We start from the raw sequence: 18,661 nt of genomic DNA, 5'->3' as shown, positions 1-18,661 counted from the left end.
TTTAATATAATATACTAGGTTGTAAATTGCATTTAAGCATGACAACATTCAACGGTTGTGATGATAAGATAGCCTTATCTAAATGAGTGAAGCGGTATTACCAGATGATTTTAATATAATATAATAGGTTGGCACAAAATTAAGAAAATTAAATTAGACACATGCATGGTTTTAAAAACAAGACTGGGGACAAAATCGGATTTGTCTCCAATTCCCAATTTTTACCGGTTTTTGACTGGTTTTTGAGCACTTTTATTGGACTGAGTTGGTACTCAGTTCCTGGTAGAACCGACCATTTTGGTCCGATTTTTAAAACTATGGACACATGACACAAAATTGGACTATAATTATAATTGAAATCTATATATATAATAATAGGTGAAGCTGAGAGAAACTCAAATTAAAATTCCAAATTAAAGTTCCAATTTTGCGTCATGTGTCCTAAATTATTTATTCTTAAAGAGTTTTATTTCTTAATTTTAGAATCAAATGTAGGACCACATTATAAGTATTCATCTAAGTGAGTTATTAAATACAAAAATCAAAGAGTTTAGGTCATATAATATATATGATATAAGTGCTACAAATAGATCAAAGACCATTTGAAAATTATAGGTGCACGTGAGTTCAACCTATTTTTTCTTATAGTAATTGAATCAAAATAATATTTGTTCACTTACCATGCATATATTACTGGACAAACTACAAACACTTTGTGAGTTGTGACACAAGAAATAAGAAATCTCATTAATATTTTAGGTGGAAGCTACATTCACAAGTTATGGGTGAGCAGAATTATCAATGTCTGTGAATTTGAATAACTTATTTCTGGTCAATTTGCTTGTCAAATGTGGTTTACCAAAGTCAGCATTTTGGCAATGAAGGCTGAAACAGAAAATTATATACGTTTTGCTTAAGCAAAAGATTGCACTACTGGGTTTTGTTTCTCTCTGTTATGGTTCACTTTCCTCATAATTTTTTTTTCTTTCCCTAGACTGGAGTAACTTGTATTCTACTCTCCCCTTAACTTTTCATTGTAAATGAAGAGGATATTTTTTATAAATCCATAGAAAAAGAAGAAGGAATATACTGTTTAAAGGGGGAAAAAAAGCAAAAATGTTGACTATAAGGCTTTAATTTGCTTTTAAAATTTATGATTTTGCTTATGCATTTATCAGTATTGGTAGTTACAAGCCAATGCTTGTCACAAAGCCCCAAAAAAAGGGGATGCTTGCCTTAGACAATTGTTTCCCTTACTAAACAATTTCTTCAATTCTTGGCAACCAAATTTTACTTTTCGTTCACCTAAATGATATAATATTTAATAGTATAAAAAAAGACATAATATTATATTAATAAATATACTTGATGATGATAATAATTACTATCATTTCACTTTGCCCACTAGTACAAAAAAAATTAATTTAAAAGATGAAAAAGAAAAAAAAAACAAAAAATAAAGATAATAATCTTCTACCCACTTTCAATTTAATTTTATATTATATATCTCTACCAGATTCCAACCAAAACCGAAATGTCATATTTTTATCATAAAATATTAAATCATCACAAAAAAATTCATTATTGCCCATTATTCAAAACATTTTCTTTTTCCATTTTATTAATCTCAATTCGGACAGTCTTTATGAAAGTTAGACACCCAATTAGCTAAAACAACAAAAACAAGGTTTCTTATTATCTCACCAATTTTCCTTTCAAATCACAAAATCAAAAATCACAGAGCACAAAAATCCACTCTTTTTTATTTTTATTTTTCTTCTCAATCTCACTCTATTTTCCTAAAAAATAAAAACATTATTTTTCGAAAAAAATTAAAATTTAGATCATCACACTTCCAACTCTGTTTCAGCTGAGCCCTGCAACTGTCTTAAGTTTTGCAGATAAAAAAGCTCACTGAAATACCTTTTCTTTTAGCTCTTTCTTCTAGTTTTAACACTTAGAAAAGCAGTTTCACTAGCTCTCAAAACTCAAATCTTTTTTTCACTTTTTTTTTTTTTTTCAAAATTTATTTTCTGGGTTTTGTTTGAAGTTCGAATTTTCCTTCTTTTGGGTTTTAAACTTTTTTTTCAAAAATTCTAGAACTTGTTTTTTTGGTGATTTAGATTAAGAATAAAAATGGGTTTTTGATATTAAGCTCATAGAATAAATTTTTTTTTGTGGGGTTTAGCTATGGAAGCAAGTAGTGGTGTTACTGTAGTGGGATCAGATGCTCCGTCGGACTATCATGTAGCTCCGAGGACCGAAGCCGCTGGATCCGCGGCTCCTCCTCCGCCGTCTGCGGCGGCTCCGGCTCCGTCTCCGGCTCCGGTAGTTGCGGCACCGCCGGGTATGGCGGCGCCGGCGAAGAAGAAGAGAGGTCGGCCAAGGAAGTATGGTCTGGACGGGAGTGTAACGATGGCACTGTCGCCGAAGCCGATATCATCGTCGGCGCCGCCGCCGGTGATAGATTTCTCGTCGGAGAAGCGGGGGAAAGTGAAGCCGGCGAGCTCAGTGAACAAGGCCAAGTTTGAGGTTGAGAATATAGGTAAATGTGGTGACATACTTTAAAAAAAATGTTTGTTGCTGACATAAACATATACCCTTTTGAAAATTTTTAATGTTTTGCGACTTGTATGCATGTTTTATGGTTAAAGATTATTATTATTTTTTTTTTTGGGTGTTTACATGTGAGTTTTGGTTTGGTTTTATGGGGGTGATTTGGGGTTTAGGGGATTCTTGTTGGGTAGGTGTGGGACCTCTGATTAGATGCCCTTAGCTGAGATCTTGATGTATGTGGTAGTTCTGAAAAGATAAGTGAGTCTTGTGGGTTGGTATGGGAATGATGGAATCTTCTTAGTCTGCTTGTCATTTGGCACTTCTAACCTTTTTATAGGAAGAAAAATTTGTGGAAGGTGCCAATTTGGGGAGTACCTGCTAAAAAGTCTGCAACTGATAGTGAACAGACTTTGCCACTTTGGACTTGAAACCTGTCTGTCTTCAACTTGCTGACATGATCTACTGGTCAAAAAGAAGATACAAGTTGTTGTTTCCACGTTCTGTAGATATTTAGTTTCTTTCTGCTCTACGTTGTTGGTTGCTTTGAATATAGTTGAAGTAACTCCAGGTCTTTTTACTATTTTTTACTCTTTTGTTCTTTTGATTCTGTCTACCAAGGGAGTCAGGAATCTGAATGTACATTGGAGCTTTTAGTTTTTGCCTTTCTCTTACCCTGCTCCTCTTATGTCTGGTCAGACTTCAGGGTACTAGGTACTTCTTCAAGATGCCTTTTTATCTTTCTATAGGAATATCTACCAGGACAGACATCAATGCTTATAAAGATTTTCGTTAGTATCTTATCCTGTTGACTTCATTTGTGCTGATGGAGATTTAGATTCCAAGCCATCAATCATTATAGGAGAACAAAATACTTAAGTTTTGATTACTCTTTCCCCAAATTAACAATAAGTATTAGGAAAGTTCTATATTTAGCCAGTGTTGGGTTGTCTGTGGATTTTAAGGTGGATTGGAGAATTACAAGATAGCTTTGGTTTTGTTAAGATCATTTTTACTTCTTTCCTTTTTTGGATTCTATGTTATTTATTTATTTTTTTGACTTATTTCCTATTGGTAAAAACTTAGGTATTCCTTACGTGTTGTACTTTAGGTTCCCAATTAAAGTCAACCATGTGGATGCATTGGCCCATGAGTTACGTGGTTGAATTTAATTGTCCTTGGGAAAAATAACATTGTCTACAATGCATTGGTCAATGTAACCATGAAGCTGAAGTTAATTGGAGAACCTAAAGTAGAATACCTAAGGAATTGAACTTAAGTTTTTCCCTTTCCTGTTCCCCTTACCAAAAGCAAGAGATTAATTTATAGGAAGAAGAAAGAAGTTTGCTAGTTTTTCAGTTCATCAATAGGCCTAATTTATTTTTTAAATTCTTGCTTAGATGCATTGGATTCTTGGGTTTAAACAACTATTTCAAACGGTTCTAAAATTAAAAAATATAAAAAATAAAAATAAAAAACAACATTTCAAACAGCATATCATAGCTGGATAACAAAATCTACTAATGCTATTCAAAAGTAATTGCAAATAACTTTCACCTCTTAATATTGACATAGGAAGATATTGTTTTTACCACCCAGCATGACCGGGTCTTTTGTCCAGCATACTTCAATTGTCATTCCAATTACTACAGAGATTCCTGATACTGAAACATGTACTGAAAATTGGAATAGGAAAATAATGAAGTGTTAAGAGTACATTTATGAGGACAAACTTAATAGAATCCTGTTCAAGTGATGAATTTCACTTGATGAATTATTTGCAGCAAAAGAAGAGGTAATTTAGAAGCTCTTCACTGAGATCAGTCATTTCTCAGAATTTGACTCTCTGATCTGAGTACTCTGGTCTTTTTTATTCCTTTATCCTTATGCAATGTAGTACCAGTGAAAAAAAAAAAAATTCTGTAACAAGATGCAAAATTTTAAATAATGGTCATTTTTGTATTTTTAATTTCTTTTGAGTGTGTTAGTGGTATGCATTGCATGAGTACATAATGAAAAAAATTAATATTTTATCAATTAAATATGATCAGTGATGAAATCATAGTTGTTTTGCTGTAAGAGAATGATATAACCCTTTGTATATGGTCAGTGATGAAGCCATATTTTGTTTTTTGTAAAAGAATGATTTAGCCCTGTACTCCAAGTCTTTGCATGATTTGTTAAATATGGTAGATGGCAGTTCTATAAGAGAAACTATGAGATTGTTACTTATTTTTTTTAATTATTAACTATTAAAAAAATAAAAAATGGGAACATGTTACATGTTACATGTTTAACTTGTAAATTACAAATATTTTGCTAAGAGGTCCTTATTATGTTGACTGATATTTTAAGAATCTTCTGTAGGTGAATGGGTTGCGTGCTCTGTTGGTGCCAATTTTACACCGCATATCATCACTGTTAATTCTGGCGAGGTAATTGTTGAAAATAACAGGTGTATTTTAAATGTATGACATGTACTGCAAGAAATTTCATTATTTGAAGTTTGGTTGGCCTGGGCATTATATGGATGACAATCTTTGTTTCCAAATTTTTGGTCCTTACTCTGATTTTTACTATAGACTGTAACAAGTTAAATTTCAATGTAGGAGAGGAAAGCCTAGTGGATCCCCTTTGGCCTTTGAATGAAGATAGAATTGGACTAAATACTTTGCTTTGTGACATGTTTATTTATTTTATTACACAGGGATCCTTTTCTCCTTGGGATTATTATGTCTTAACGTATAAATTACTTGTGCAAATTTGGTTTCTGTTTCATTTAATTAAAAATATCTATGCTTTCTTCTTCTGAGTGGATTGAAGTTTTAGAAAAGAAATCATAATTAGGTATAATGACAGGCATTAATTTCCTTGTATTGCCAATTCCTTATATTATCTTCCCATTGCATGTCTTACCTATAAATGTCTTGTAATCTCTAATGCATTGTAAATGCAATAATGTATTTTAGTAGACCTCAGCTTTTTCATCTTCTTCTTTTTTCTTTTTCTTTTTTTATGATGTGGAACCTCACCAAGGAAGGGCCCAAGGGGCCCCACCCTTAGAGAGTAAACCCTAGATACCTGCAATTGCTTGCAAACCACAAGTATCAGGTAAGTGAGGGTGTCATGTGGGGGATTGAACCAGGGCACTCCAGCTGGACTGGGATTTTTCTGCTAGCTGACTAATCGACCCTCACCCTTACCAAGAACGTTGGCTTCTTTGTTCATTATATGTCATGTATGTTGATGAGTACATTAAAACAGAAAACACATAAAACCAAGTTTTTGTAATTAGGAAAAGAATCCTGCTGAACTTTACTCTTCCTCTTTCTAAAAAGGTCAAATCTGGTTGATTTTCTAATTTCGGCTTAATTTGGAAACTGTTAAACTTCTGGAACCCTTTAAATCAATGGGAATTAGATGGTCAAAGTTGCATACATGTGGACTTTTGTATTTGACTACATCGTTGGGGACCTCAAAAACTTCAATGGCCACCAAACTTTGCCATTATGCCTTTATGTTAACTGTATCCCTTGGGATCATAGTGGGCCAAGTAAGCTTTTAAACAGAGTATAATCATTTCAATCTAATATTATAAGTTATACTGGCTTTAGAGAGATAATGTCCTCTGCAATTAAGTTCGCATTTTATATACGGCTCCAAATCCATTCCGACTCACCTGTATCATACACATCCTTGTAGAATTATAGAAAATGAAAATCATATTTTGTAGTACTACTTTAGCACGATTGCTATCTGTACAGTTCTTACTTTTGATGACTGATTCAAGCAAGCAAGTAAATTGGTTTTTATCATAAAGGTGATGTTCTTCTTTTTTGTTTTAGGATGTTACAATGAAGATCATATCCTTTTCTCAGCAAGGACCTCGAGCTATATGCATTCTCTCTGCAAATGGTGTGATATCGAGTGTTACACTCCGTCAGCCTGATTCTTCTGGGGGTACATTGACATATGAGGTAAGCATATTATCCCTCTTTAATTAGATGAGTATTGATAACTTTGTTCAGTTTGATGACACTGTTGAAGTATTTCAGATAATGTGTTGCTTTAACAGTTGTATGTTTGGTTTTCTTTTTGCACTGTTAAAATTTGTATTTAATAGATGTATTTTACGCACACTGTTGTGTTACTGAAAGCATCTGTTTTTCCTTACCTGCCTAACATTCATTCAAATAGTCCTAGTGGGTTGCCGGTTATTTCCTGAATGTTATGCTAAAAATTTTAAGGTTTCATGGTGTAGTTGAAAATAATTTCTGATTATAATGTTGTGGAACTTTGGATGAAACTTGCCTACACTTGCATAAGGAATAGACTCAAGTGAGGTGGCTTCCACCTTCTTATTATTATTATTATTATCATTTTTAAAGCACAAAAATATGACTAGCCCTCTGAGGCTCCAGTTTATAGTAAGCGGGTCAAGATCAAGTTAAACTTGATGTAAGCAATGTTACACCACCTAATACTTTTGATTGAATTAATATTTTGAAAATCTCACAGTTGGATTCTATGTTTTTTATATTCTTAATACACATGCCAAGTTTTGCAAATCAGATGTTTATTATTTGATAGTTCATCTTTTATGCATGGTTTTAAAATATAAAAACTGGTCATCTCTACCCTGTAGGCCTTGCTAGAATCTGCCCAGAGACAATACAGCTCCCCTAGCTTTCCCTTTCTGGTTATTGATTTATGTTCAGCCATGTTGACTGCTTCATGAGAAGGGGGGGGGGGGGTGGAATTTCGTTTATATTGTATATTAGTTATAGTCTCATCATTAGATCAGCTGGTTTTGTCTGCCAGTTAGTTGTAATAAGCTCTGTCCTAGGAGTACAGTTTTCAGTCTTGTTGATTTATTATGACATCATTGGCTTTGTTGAACATCTCATCAGCCATTTTCTCATTATATCCTACTATTATGTATATACCAATTTCTGAAAGTATTGAGTTTTTTTATTATGTTAAACTATCTTCCGCTGTTCTTACAGGGTCGTTTTGAGATATTGTCATTATCTGGATCATTCATGCCAACTGATAGTGGAGCAACAAGGAGCAGATCTGGTGGGATGAGTGTCTCATTAGCAAGTCCAGATGGACGTGTAGTAGGTGGTGGAGTTGCTGGTCTATTAGTAGCTGCAAGTCCTGTGCAGGCATGTCTTTCATCCTTACAAATTATCATTTTTCTCTTTTTTAATTGGTACAAAATAGAAATGAGAAATAGAGTACATTCCAAACTTCTGGGAAGCATGCTGTTGATGCACTACAGAACCATCTCGGCAGGATCTCCTTGTAAAAACTGATGATTGTTACAGATTAGTTGGTCAAAGCATTGAGGAGACATTCTGATGTTTTTCTTTTTTGTTGGTATGAATCAGATTGTAGTAGGCAGTTTTCTGTCAGGGAACCAGCATGAGCAGAAGCCTAAGAAACAGAAACATGACTATGTAACAACTGCCACAGCAACTGCAGCTGTTCCTATATCTAGTGCGGACCCTAAACTCTCATCTTCCACGTCATTCCGTGGAGATAATTGGTCTTCAATGCCACCAGACTCAAGAAATAAGCCTACTGACATTAATGTATCTTTGCCTGGAGGGTAACATAATTCGACTTCACATTGCTGTGCAATATGAGGTTTGTTCCTGACCACCATTGGTAATCAAACTCCATTAGTTGGATCTTTGTTTGGTCTGTAAACATTTGGACTATATGTTAGTACCGGCATGTTGTTTCCCATCAGGAATTTCAGCCCCCCTTTCTTTTTTAGGTAGTATTTATATTAGTTAGCTGAGTGTAGGCTTTGTGCCATGTAGAATAGTTTGATGTAATATCTACACCAGGGTCTGTTCTTTGGAGTGATGTATTGTGATTTCAAAGTTGTTTTAGACATTCAGAACTCATTTCTTCAATGGTTTTGTTAATGTCAATTTTTTCAGAAATGGTTCACCAACCAGAGGAAGAAAAAAAAGCCGACTGCATATATATATATATATATATATATAGGATCATGTTGGTCCTATTTCAAGGTGCCAAATCCTGTTCTAGACCAAGCTCAAGGGAAAAAATTAATTTCAATGATTACTGCAGATATCAAAGAATATGGTTATCAATTTGAATATCCCATTCCCAGCAAATTTCTTGCTTCAGGGTTTGAAGTTAATTATGGTTAATGATGTTTATCCTCTTGCAATATAAATTGTTTATTCATATCGTGGATATCATGGTTAAATTTTTAATCTAATGACAATAACAATCACCAATACAGATAGAGTGGAGGTTCCTTTTTTGGATGCGGGACAGCAAATGTCTCAAGTGCCTTGAACGTGCTTCAAAGTTTTGAATTGGCAAAGAAACTGAAAAGAGGGAAAGCAAAAAAAAAAAAAAAAAAAAAAAAAAAAAAAAAAAAAAAAATTTAAGAAAGCCATAGAATAATTATAATATTTTAGTTTGTTACCTAAGGTTAATTGGATAAAATATTACCAAACCTTTTTTATAGATACACGGTTGAGTAGTCTAGAGCACATGCCATCACGTTGTGACTTGATTAAAAAAATTACCTATGCTATACTTTTCTGAATGAAGAGAAACCTAGTCCAGATTTTGGTTACAATGAATATATTACCAATGCGGTCGTCAATTCTTAGAATTGACTAATTAAATAATTATGTAGAACTCCCTTACTAAAGAACTTCATCACCAAGATGGATAACTTTTTTTTTTTTTTTTAATAAATAAAAGAAAGTATTGCCCCAACTTTTTGGTCAGATTATTCTTTTCCCTATTTATTAGACATTGTAGAAATTCTATAGACTGATAATATGATAGATGAAATATGAAACTTCTACGTTTATCATGAGTCCTTCAAGCCTACTGAGCTTACCATCCAAGTATCGTCAATAAAACTATTTGCATACGTGGATTTAGCACTGAAAAAAAAAAAATTCTGGAAAGTTAGCTACACTACTGCATGAAAGCGATTTTTCCATTTATTTTATGTTGGCTGTTAAGCCGGTGTGTGGAGATTTTCTGGCAATACCATGTTCCACAAGCTCCCATGGTATCTTTCATTTCTTTAATAAAATTCCCTCGGTATCTAGAATTTTTTTTAATTGGAATAATCAGAGCTTGATTTTGTAATTAAATAACTCAGATAGATGAAACCTACACTAGCAAGATTATGGGCCTTCAGGCTCTTGCGGTTAAAAAAAAAGTGTGCTTTTCTCTTAGGGTTTAGATTGACCACACACACACAAACAAACAAACAAAGGTTTGCATGACTCTTTATTTTATTTTGGGTAAGTAAAGAGTCCATTTCATGTTTCTAAGCACATTGAGGCCTATAACCAAGTCAATAATTTATATGCATCTGATCTAATTTAGTTAGCTCAAGTTAAGTTAATTGCCATTCTATCAACGTCACCCAATAAAAAATAAATAAATAAATCCAATTAGAATTTAATCATATCCTCAAATCTGGTATTCTGTCATTAAGGGTAATAATTTTTCATACCAAAAGCTGATGCTGTTGAGTAGTATTGTTAAAAAAGACAAAGCTTGACTTTTATTTTATTTTATATAAATTTAAAATAAAATAAAATAAAGGACTCACACATGTGTTCATTGTTCTCAATTCACTTAACGTTTTGTTTGTTTTGAAGTAAAATATTTTATGGAAATTATTTTCCTATTTTCAGATATTTGTTTATGAGTAAACAGGGGCGGCTTGATGCATTTAGGGGCCTAAGGCGAAAATTGATTATCTTGTTTTAAATGAAAAATTATTACTAATTAACATGAATTATGTATAATTTTTTCTTTTCTTAGAAATTTTATAAACAGAAAAAATTTGACAAAATTTTTCATACTTGTTGATGTGGTAGATTGATAGTGGTAAATAGTAAAAGTTTGCTAACTAAACTCTTATTATTATTATTTTTTTTAGAAGTGCAACATTCACAATATTTTTTACAACAAATCCTAGATTTTAAACTGCTTTTTGTTTTCTATTTGAAAATATCACTATAATTATTTATTTGCCATCAACAATAAGCTGTAACAACTTGCTACTTAATATTAGTTGTAAAAGTGTTGTGAAAAATATTGTGAACGTTGCATTTTTCTCTATTTTTTTATTTGATTTTCATCTGGTAAAAAATATATTTTATTTATTAATTATAAATAACCCTATTGGTTAAAATTTGGGGGCCTTCTTTTTACTTGGGGCCTTAGGCGACCGCATTTCTTGCTCCACCATTCAACCGCCCTGTGAGTAAAATGTGGTCAAACTTATAATCCAATTAGGATTTAATCATATCCTCAAATCTGGTATTCTATCATTAAGAGTAATAATTTTTCATACAAAAAGCTAGTGTTGTTGAATAGTATTGTAAAAAAGACAAATCTTGACTTTTATTTTATTTTTTATAAATTAAAAAAAAAAAAACTAAGATAAAGGACTCGCACTGTGTTCATTGTTCTCAATTCACTTAACATTTCATTTGTTTTGAAGTAAAATATTTTATGGAAATTATTTTCCTATTTTTAGATATTTGTTTACTGGTAAAATGTGGTTAAACTAATAAAATATTTTTCATTGACTCTAAAGTCCTTTATAAAAATATGTAAAACATTTACCTTTAAAATTTTAGTAAAATATTTTAAAAAGACATAGTGACCTCTCTCTCACCCTATTTTAGGTGGTTAGGTCATCGGTATTGTGGTCTGGGTAGTCAGTGCAAGCAATTTCGTTACCAAAACCATCATTTCAATGACCGGTGTTGGTGGGCTAGTGGCTAGAGCTACTGCTCCAAAAACCAATTTTGTTCATTTTAGTGACCGAAGTTGCTACTCTAACGACCAATGCTGGCTGTCTTGTCACCAAAGACATTGTTTTGGCAATCGATGCCAAATGTTCGATAACTGAAGCCACTATTCTAACTACCTGTGTTAGCGGTTTAGTCGTTAGTGTCACCATTCCAATGGTCTAGTCAATGGCTCCAGTGGTTGAACTACTGATTTTGTTGATTTACTTGAAAAATTTTACTTATCATACTAAATCGTAAAAATATTCTACTAAAATGTTTTACTAAAAATATTTTACATATAAAATTTTTCACCAAAAAAATATTTTATATTTACTTCAAAACAAAATGAGTAGTATCTGACTATCTGGTGATACAAAACGTGGAACCACCCGAGCGCTACAGTGGTAGCAACATAAATAAAGCTTCGACTTTTTAAGACACAATTTTATGGTTTTCATTCATTGGTATTTAGTAACTATCACGTCATGAAGATGTTACGTGTCATAACTGAGCTATCAAATTCAAATTCAGACTATTCCCATTTTCAAAACTTCAGCAAGAGTTCATGAACCATACGGATGCGGATACGGCGTGAGGAAATTTCCCAAAATTTACTTAAATCCCAAACAAAAATTGCACAATTAGAGTCGGTGTTATTTCCTTCAAGACCCAACCAGAGTGTTGGCTTGATGCTAATTGATGTATTATTACGGACGCTAATGTTTGATAAAAAAAAAAAAAAAAAAAAACTATATATTTGGACAAATAGTGTCACATGGCAAATAGAAAATTGTCCATAACACATCACATCTGACATGTGATAATACACTTAGAACATGTTTGGTAGACTGTAACAGTAATTACATGTTTGATGACAACATAATAATAAAACTTTGAAAACAATAGAATGAAAGTATTTTAAATCAAATTTAAAATATATTTTAGAAAATATCTTACTCATATAATTATATTTCCTAAAAATAATTTTTTTTTTTTTAAATTTGAAAGAGAGATTAGTTATTTTTTTATGATTTTTTATTTTCATAATTGTTATGTGCATATAGAAAGTTTTTTTTTATTATTATTATTTAGAAGTATATTAATTGTAGAAATTAATACACCTACTAAGGAATATCTATTACATCCCTTTTAGAGATGAATAATTAATTCTCATTTTAAAGAATAGCTATTCATAAGGAATGACTATTCCTCGTAATAAAAATATAATCAAACTACTGAATAGCTAAACTTTAGGAATAATTATTATATTATAGTGTCTATTACATGGCACTTATGGTGAAAGTTCAAACCACTCCTCAAATGAAACCTACCAAAAAACACAGGTTTTTTCGTTTTGAAGCATTTTGGATGGGAGATCCTAATTGTGAAGATATCATCAGATCGAGTTGGGATTTATTATTTTGGGGCACTACCATGTTCAAGCTAACTCAAAAAATCAAAGCAGTTAGAATGGCTTTGCTGCAATGGGGTGGTGGAAATGCTAGAAGTCTCATAAAGTCTATCAAAATGAAAAGATACTTATTGGCCAATCTTGAATCGGAATGCCAAGCAGAACCGTCCAATCAACAACTCTCTCAAAGACGAAATTCTACTAGAGCTGAACTTAATGAGCTCATTGCACAGGAGAATATTTACTGGCATCAACGTGCAAAAGTCTCTTGGTTTTAGGAGGGTGACAAGAACTCAAAGTTTTTTCACGCAATGGCCTCTCAAAGAAGACGACATGATGAGATCACTAAATTGAAGGATTCTTCTGGGAATTTCTATTCTAACTAAACAGACTTGGAGAGAATTGCAGTTGATTATTTCCAAGAGATGTTTACAAGTGTTTCTACAGGATCCTATTCTCAAGTTATTCACCATGTTCATGAAGTGGTCACCTCGGAAATGAATAACATGCTGTTGGAGGAATTTACTCAAGATGAGGTAAAGAAGGCGTTGTTTCAGAAGAATCTGACAAAAGCTCCTAGTCCTGACGGTATGAACCCTTTATTTTTTCAAAAATATTGGCATTTTGTTGGAACTGATGTGTCTGAGGCTATTATTGATTGCATAAATTCTGGAAAATTCTTACAAAGCATCAATTTCACACATATCACTTTGATCCCAAAAAAGAAAAATATGGAACTCATGTCTCATTTTCGCCCCATCAGTTTATGTAATGTCATATTTAAGCTAGTCTCAAAAGTCCTGGCTAACAAACTAAAAAGAATTTTGGGAAGAATTATCTCTGATTGTCAAAGCACGTTTGTAGCTAAGAGAGTGATTACAGATAATATCCTTATTTCTTTTGAGATCTTGCATTACATGAAATCAAAACGCCAAGGAAATACATCACATATGGCTCTCAAGTTAGATATGAGTAAAGCTTACGATAGGGTGGAGTGGGGCTATTTAAAAGGCATTATGTTAAAAATGGGATTTCATCAAAGGTGGGTGGATATGATTATGGTGGGGATATCGTCTGCCTCATATTCTGTTTTGGTAAATGGGATTCCTTCGGGATTTATCAAACCTTCTAGGGGCATAAGGTAGGGAGTCCCTCTCTTTCCCTACCTATTTTTGTTATGCTCTGAAGGTTTTTTGGCTCTTCTCAGAAATGCACTCCAACAAAGACTTCAGTATTTCTCGAAATGGACCTCAGATTACACATTTTCTATTTGCAGATGATAGTTTATTGTTTTGCAAAGCTTCCACATTAGAGTGTCACATAATCAAGGAGATCTTACAGATTTATGAAGTTGTTTTAGGTTAGAAAATTAACTGCGAGAAGAGTTCAATTTTTTTCGGCACCAACACTCCTTTGTCAACCAGAAATGAGATCAGAATGTTACTCAATACTACATCCACAGAACCCTTTGAAAAATATCTTGGTTTGCCCCCAATCATTGGTAGAGGTAAGAAACAAGCTTTTGCTGAAATCAAACTACGTATCCAATCCAAACTTAGTGAGTGGAAAGAAGTTCTAATCAAGTCTGTAGCCCAAGTGATACCTGTATATGCCATGAATTGTTTCTTATTGCCAGCAGGTTTTTGTGATGAAATCAATTCAATGATGGGGCAATTTTGGTGGGGGTAGAAAAATGAAGAGAAGAAAATGCATTGGTTGAGTTAGAAGCATATGTGCTTAGCAAAGAAGGATGGAGGCCTTGGCTTTCATGACTTGAAGAGTTTCAATTTAGCTTTACTTGCCAAACAAGGATGAAGGTTAATGCAGTGTCAGGACTCGCTCCTTTTCAAAGTATATAAAGCTAAATACTTTCAACATACATCCTTTCTTGAAGCTTCAGTTCTGAATCACTCTTCTTTTGCATGGAGAAGTATAACTCGTGGAAAAGATTTGATCATTCAAGGCAGCAGATGGAGGGTGGGTAATGGTTCTTTGATCAATATATGGACTGACAGATGGTTGCCTTCAGAGACAAACCAGAAAGTATGTTCGCCTAGAATGATTTTACCAGTTAAGGCCACAATAGCTGATCTTATGGATTTCTCAGCCCCACATCCGAGGTGGAAGGATTTCCTCATTAATTCTATTTTCTTTCCCTTTGAAGCCTTAATCATTAAAACCATTCCTCTCAATATTCGAAGACGTGAAGATACTCTTATTTGTACCAAAACCAGATCGGGGAGGTTCTTTGTTAGGAGTGATTACTTTCTGCAATTGGAAATTGAAAAACATTCCAATGCTTCTTTGGCTACCACATCATATCATACTAAGATTCATTCCTTTTGGAAAGGTATTTGGTCTTCTACAATTCCTCCAAAAATTAAATCATTTATTTGGAGAGCATGCAATGATAGCCTTTCCGCTCGGACAAAGCTTTTTGATAGGAAGATCTCCAACTCTTTCTCATGTACCCTATGCGATGATGAAGCTGAGACAAATAGCCACTTGTTTTTGGAATGCTCTTTTGCACAATCTGTTTGGTTGCAAACTCAGTTTTGGAATGGTCTTCGACTACCACAACCGTTCATTTTTATTGATGCAATGGAGGCTGCCTTAAACAACTTGAATTCTGCAGATTTTTACACTCTTTGTATCGCATGTTGGATGATTTGGAACTGCAGAAACAAGCTGATATTTGAGAATAAAACTCCTTTATCAAAGAATTTATGGGCTCGGGCTGAACTTTACAGGTTAGAATTTATGGAAGTGCAACAACAACAAAACCAGGTTGATGAAGTGCAGAAAATGAAGTGGCAGCCCCCAATTTCTGATTCAATCCACAAACTCAATCTAGCAATTTCCCAATCGAAGAAGAACGTCTATGTGGGTTTTGGTTTTCTTATTAGGAACAATAAAGGTGAAGTTTTAGCGGCATCATGTCATCATCTGCAGAAGACTTTAAACCCCCTCTGTATAGCAACTACAGTGATGAGATTGGCTCTTTTGTTTTGTCAAAATACCATTTTCTATAGGCTGATGGTGGAATGCAACTTTACGGAACTTGTGTACCTCTTGAATTCGGATAGAATCTGCTGTTTAGAAGCTGCCTGGATCATTGAAGACATTGGTTTAATTAGAGATAGTTTTTCTTTTATTTCTTTTCAGAGTATACCTTTGTGATGTAATCGTGTTGCATTAGCTTTAGCTAGTACTGCAAAAGAGAATAAGGAGGCTATTGTTTGGTTAGAAGAATGCCCCTTTTTCCTCTTCCCCATTGTACAAAGTGATTTAATTGAATAAAGTCTACTATCATTTTCTCTCCCAAAAACAAAAAAAAAAATGTCTATTACAATTTACCAAACATAATCCTAAATTAATGGTATGTCTCTTAGAGGTGATAATGCATGTATATATTACTTACTATAATATATATATATGTGTGTGTGTGTGTGTGTGTGTATGTTGCAATTTATTATTCACATTTGACCATTTGATAATGAACAATGTAATTATAAAATAGAATAGTTATTTAAAAAAAAAATTGTAATTTAATGGGTTGCCTTTTCTATATTAAAAAAAAAAAATCAATGAGTTTTTATATCATCCTTTGTACTCACAACTCCTCATTTTCTTTAGTATTGTAACTCATGCCTACTCATCTCCTCCAAAAACCAAAAAATGAAAACCTTAAATTTTATTAATAGACGATAGTTGCACTATATATATATTAACATATAACACTATGAATTCTAATTGCAACAAAAAAATCATGACAAATGTATGGCTTTGCTAACTTCTCATTCTTTTTCAAGTTATTTTATCTTTTCATTTTCCACATTCTATCAAATTTCTTTCCCTTTTTGATGTTATTTTCTATTTTAGTTGATAAAAAAAATAGATAGAAAATAGTTTGTTTTAATGGTGTTGTTGATGTTTTTCATAGATAGAAAATTACCAAGAAATTCAACAAATTTTTGAAAATAAGAGAGAGAAACACGCAGAATTCGTGAGTTCCTCTTCTCTTGATGTTGATGGAGTTCTATTTCAGAACTTCCTTTTTAACTAGCGATAAAATGAAAGGTACAAAACTTCCCACATCATTTATCTTAATGCTGATTGAGTTCTATTATTGTCAATTAATGTTCTCCATAGATAAGCCTACAATTGCTTTTCTCAATTTTTGTTAGCAGATCTAATGTCATTTCTATTATCAACTATTGTGTATAGATTTTTTTTTTTTTTTTTTTTTTCTTTTTTTTTGTTGTTGAAAGAATTTCTTTATTTATTTTAACATATTTGTTACAATTTATTTGAGTATTTACCATATATATATATATATATATATATATAAACAAAACATTATAATCAAATTCAAACACAAATTAATAGAGGATCACGTAAAATAACGACAAAAGACTTCTGTATATAATAATAATAATAATAATAACACCTTCCCTCAAATAAATAGAGCTTTTTAAATTTTTTTTTTTAATAATATGTCTGCTTATAATATTTATAAGTTATAATAAGTTGAAAAAAAAAATTGTGATGCACGGGCCAATAACTAGTCATATATACTGTAGCTACTTAAATAAGTGTATTTTTTTTTATTTTAGGGATTACTCAATACATTTAAAGAAAATAAATGTACTTTTTTTTAATGATTCGATTGTATTGATCCTTGATTTTCAAATTAAATGCTAGTCATTTGAACAACCACGTAGAGCATTTGCATCAATAATGCAAAATAGAAAAATAGCTCAATTTACACATTCGAGTCCCAGAATAACTCATATCAATCATGTTAAAGATGTGTAAATTTGCAAAGTTGTTACCGTAACCGTGTAAATATACATAGTTACTATAGCTATGTTTTAATTTTTTTTTCTTTTACCTCTTGCTCTTGCCAGATTCTCTCTCTCTCTCTCTCTCTCTCTCTATATATATATATAATAAAAATAGAATGAAAAAATGAAATATGATTATTTAAATAAAATAGAATGTAGAATGGATAATTTGATATGGGTGTTTTTGAAAAATGGTTGTGTAAAATAGAAAAAAAAAAAAAAAAAAAAGTAGGTTCTTATCTAAAATAGACAAGAATTTTTGCACAAACTAATGTGAATGCTCTTAATATTGAAGAATATTCATTCAATCCGGTTGGACTTTGACGGAAAACTTTGTCCATCTCAATTGTCTATGTACTGCTCGGATACCACCTTGGCCATTGACCCCTTCATAAGTTCCCAAAACTAACATCACAAGTCAATACATTGTATAGAAAAATTTAGAAGGTACTTATATTACAATAACTAAATCACCAGATTTTGGGTTGGGCTTGCTTGTATCCACTTGTAGAAGACCAGTCTTGCCAAAAGGCCAGCTCTAGTTGTTCATTCTGGAAGGTTGCGAAAATTACATGCTTGGCATTCAAGAATGAAGAAACTAACTAAATTGGCTTAGCCACGGCTTATTAATACTTCACGAGGTGTGCTTACTGAGTTTCTACGAAAATGATTGGTATACTACCACCACACTCAAATTAACTTTCTAAGAAAGCCACTTTATTTACTCAAACTCTATAAATTATAGTTCTTCTACACCGAGGACATGACAAAAAAAACAACGTACGACACCCATTTTCCAAATTAGTCATAAGAATATAAGATTTATCAAGATATTGATAGTTTGATACAACACTGGGCCATTTTCCATATCAGGGGCATGAGTTTTGTTAACATCTTGATACCCCTCTTTCTGTGTTGGGTTGCCATTTTGGTCCTGAACTTGTGGTCATCAAACCGTCAACAACAAAAGCCTCTTGGATTCTCATCTAGTCCTCTACTTGTGTTTTCAGTTTTTAACACAATAATCA

At 32.6% G+C, this 18,661-nt stretch overlaps 1 protein-coding gene across 1 annotated transcript; it reads left to right on the top strand.

Moving 5' to 3' along the window:
* The first annotated feature begins 1,615 nt into the window (after positions 1 to 1,615).
* On the top strand, positions 1,616 to 8,480 carry LOC115970025 (AT-hook motif nuclear-localized protein 1-like). Its single transcript, XM_031089682.1, has 5 exons — positions 1,616 to 2,545; positions 4,921 to 4,988; positions 6,399 to 6,530; positions 7,560 to 7,721; positions 7,947 to 8,480. The coding sequence occupies exons 1-5, from the start codon at positions 2,191 to 2,193 to the stop codon at positions 8,169 to 8,171; spliced, it is 942 nt and encodes a 313-aa protein (XP_030945542.1). The 5' UTR covers positions 1,616 to 2,190; the 3' UTR covers positions 8,172 to 8,480.
* The last annotated feature ends 10,181 nt before the right edge of the window (positions 8,481 to 18,661 follow it).

This window comes from Quercus lobata, chromosome 12 (assembly GCF_001633185.2).
Source record: "Quercus lobata isolate SW786 chromosome 12, ValleyOak3.0 Primary Assembly, whole genome shotgun sequence".
Lineage (NCBI taxonomy): Eukaryota > Viridiplantae > Streptophyta > Magnoliopsida > Fagales > Fagaceae > Quercus > Quercus lobata.
The sequence above is the reverse complement of the archived record's forward strand: the minus strand, read 5'-3'. Positions and strand labels throughout refer to the sequence as shown.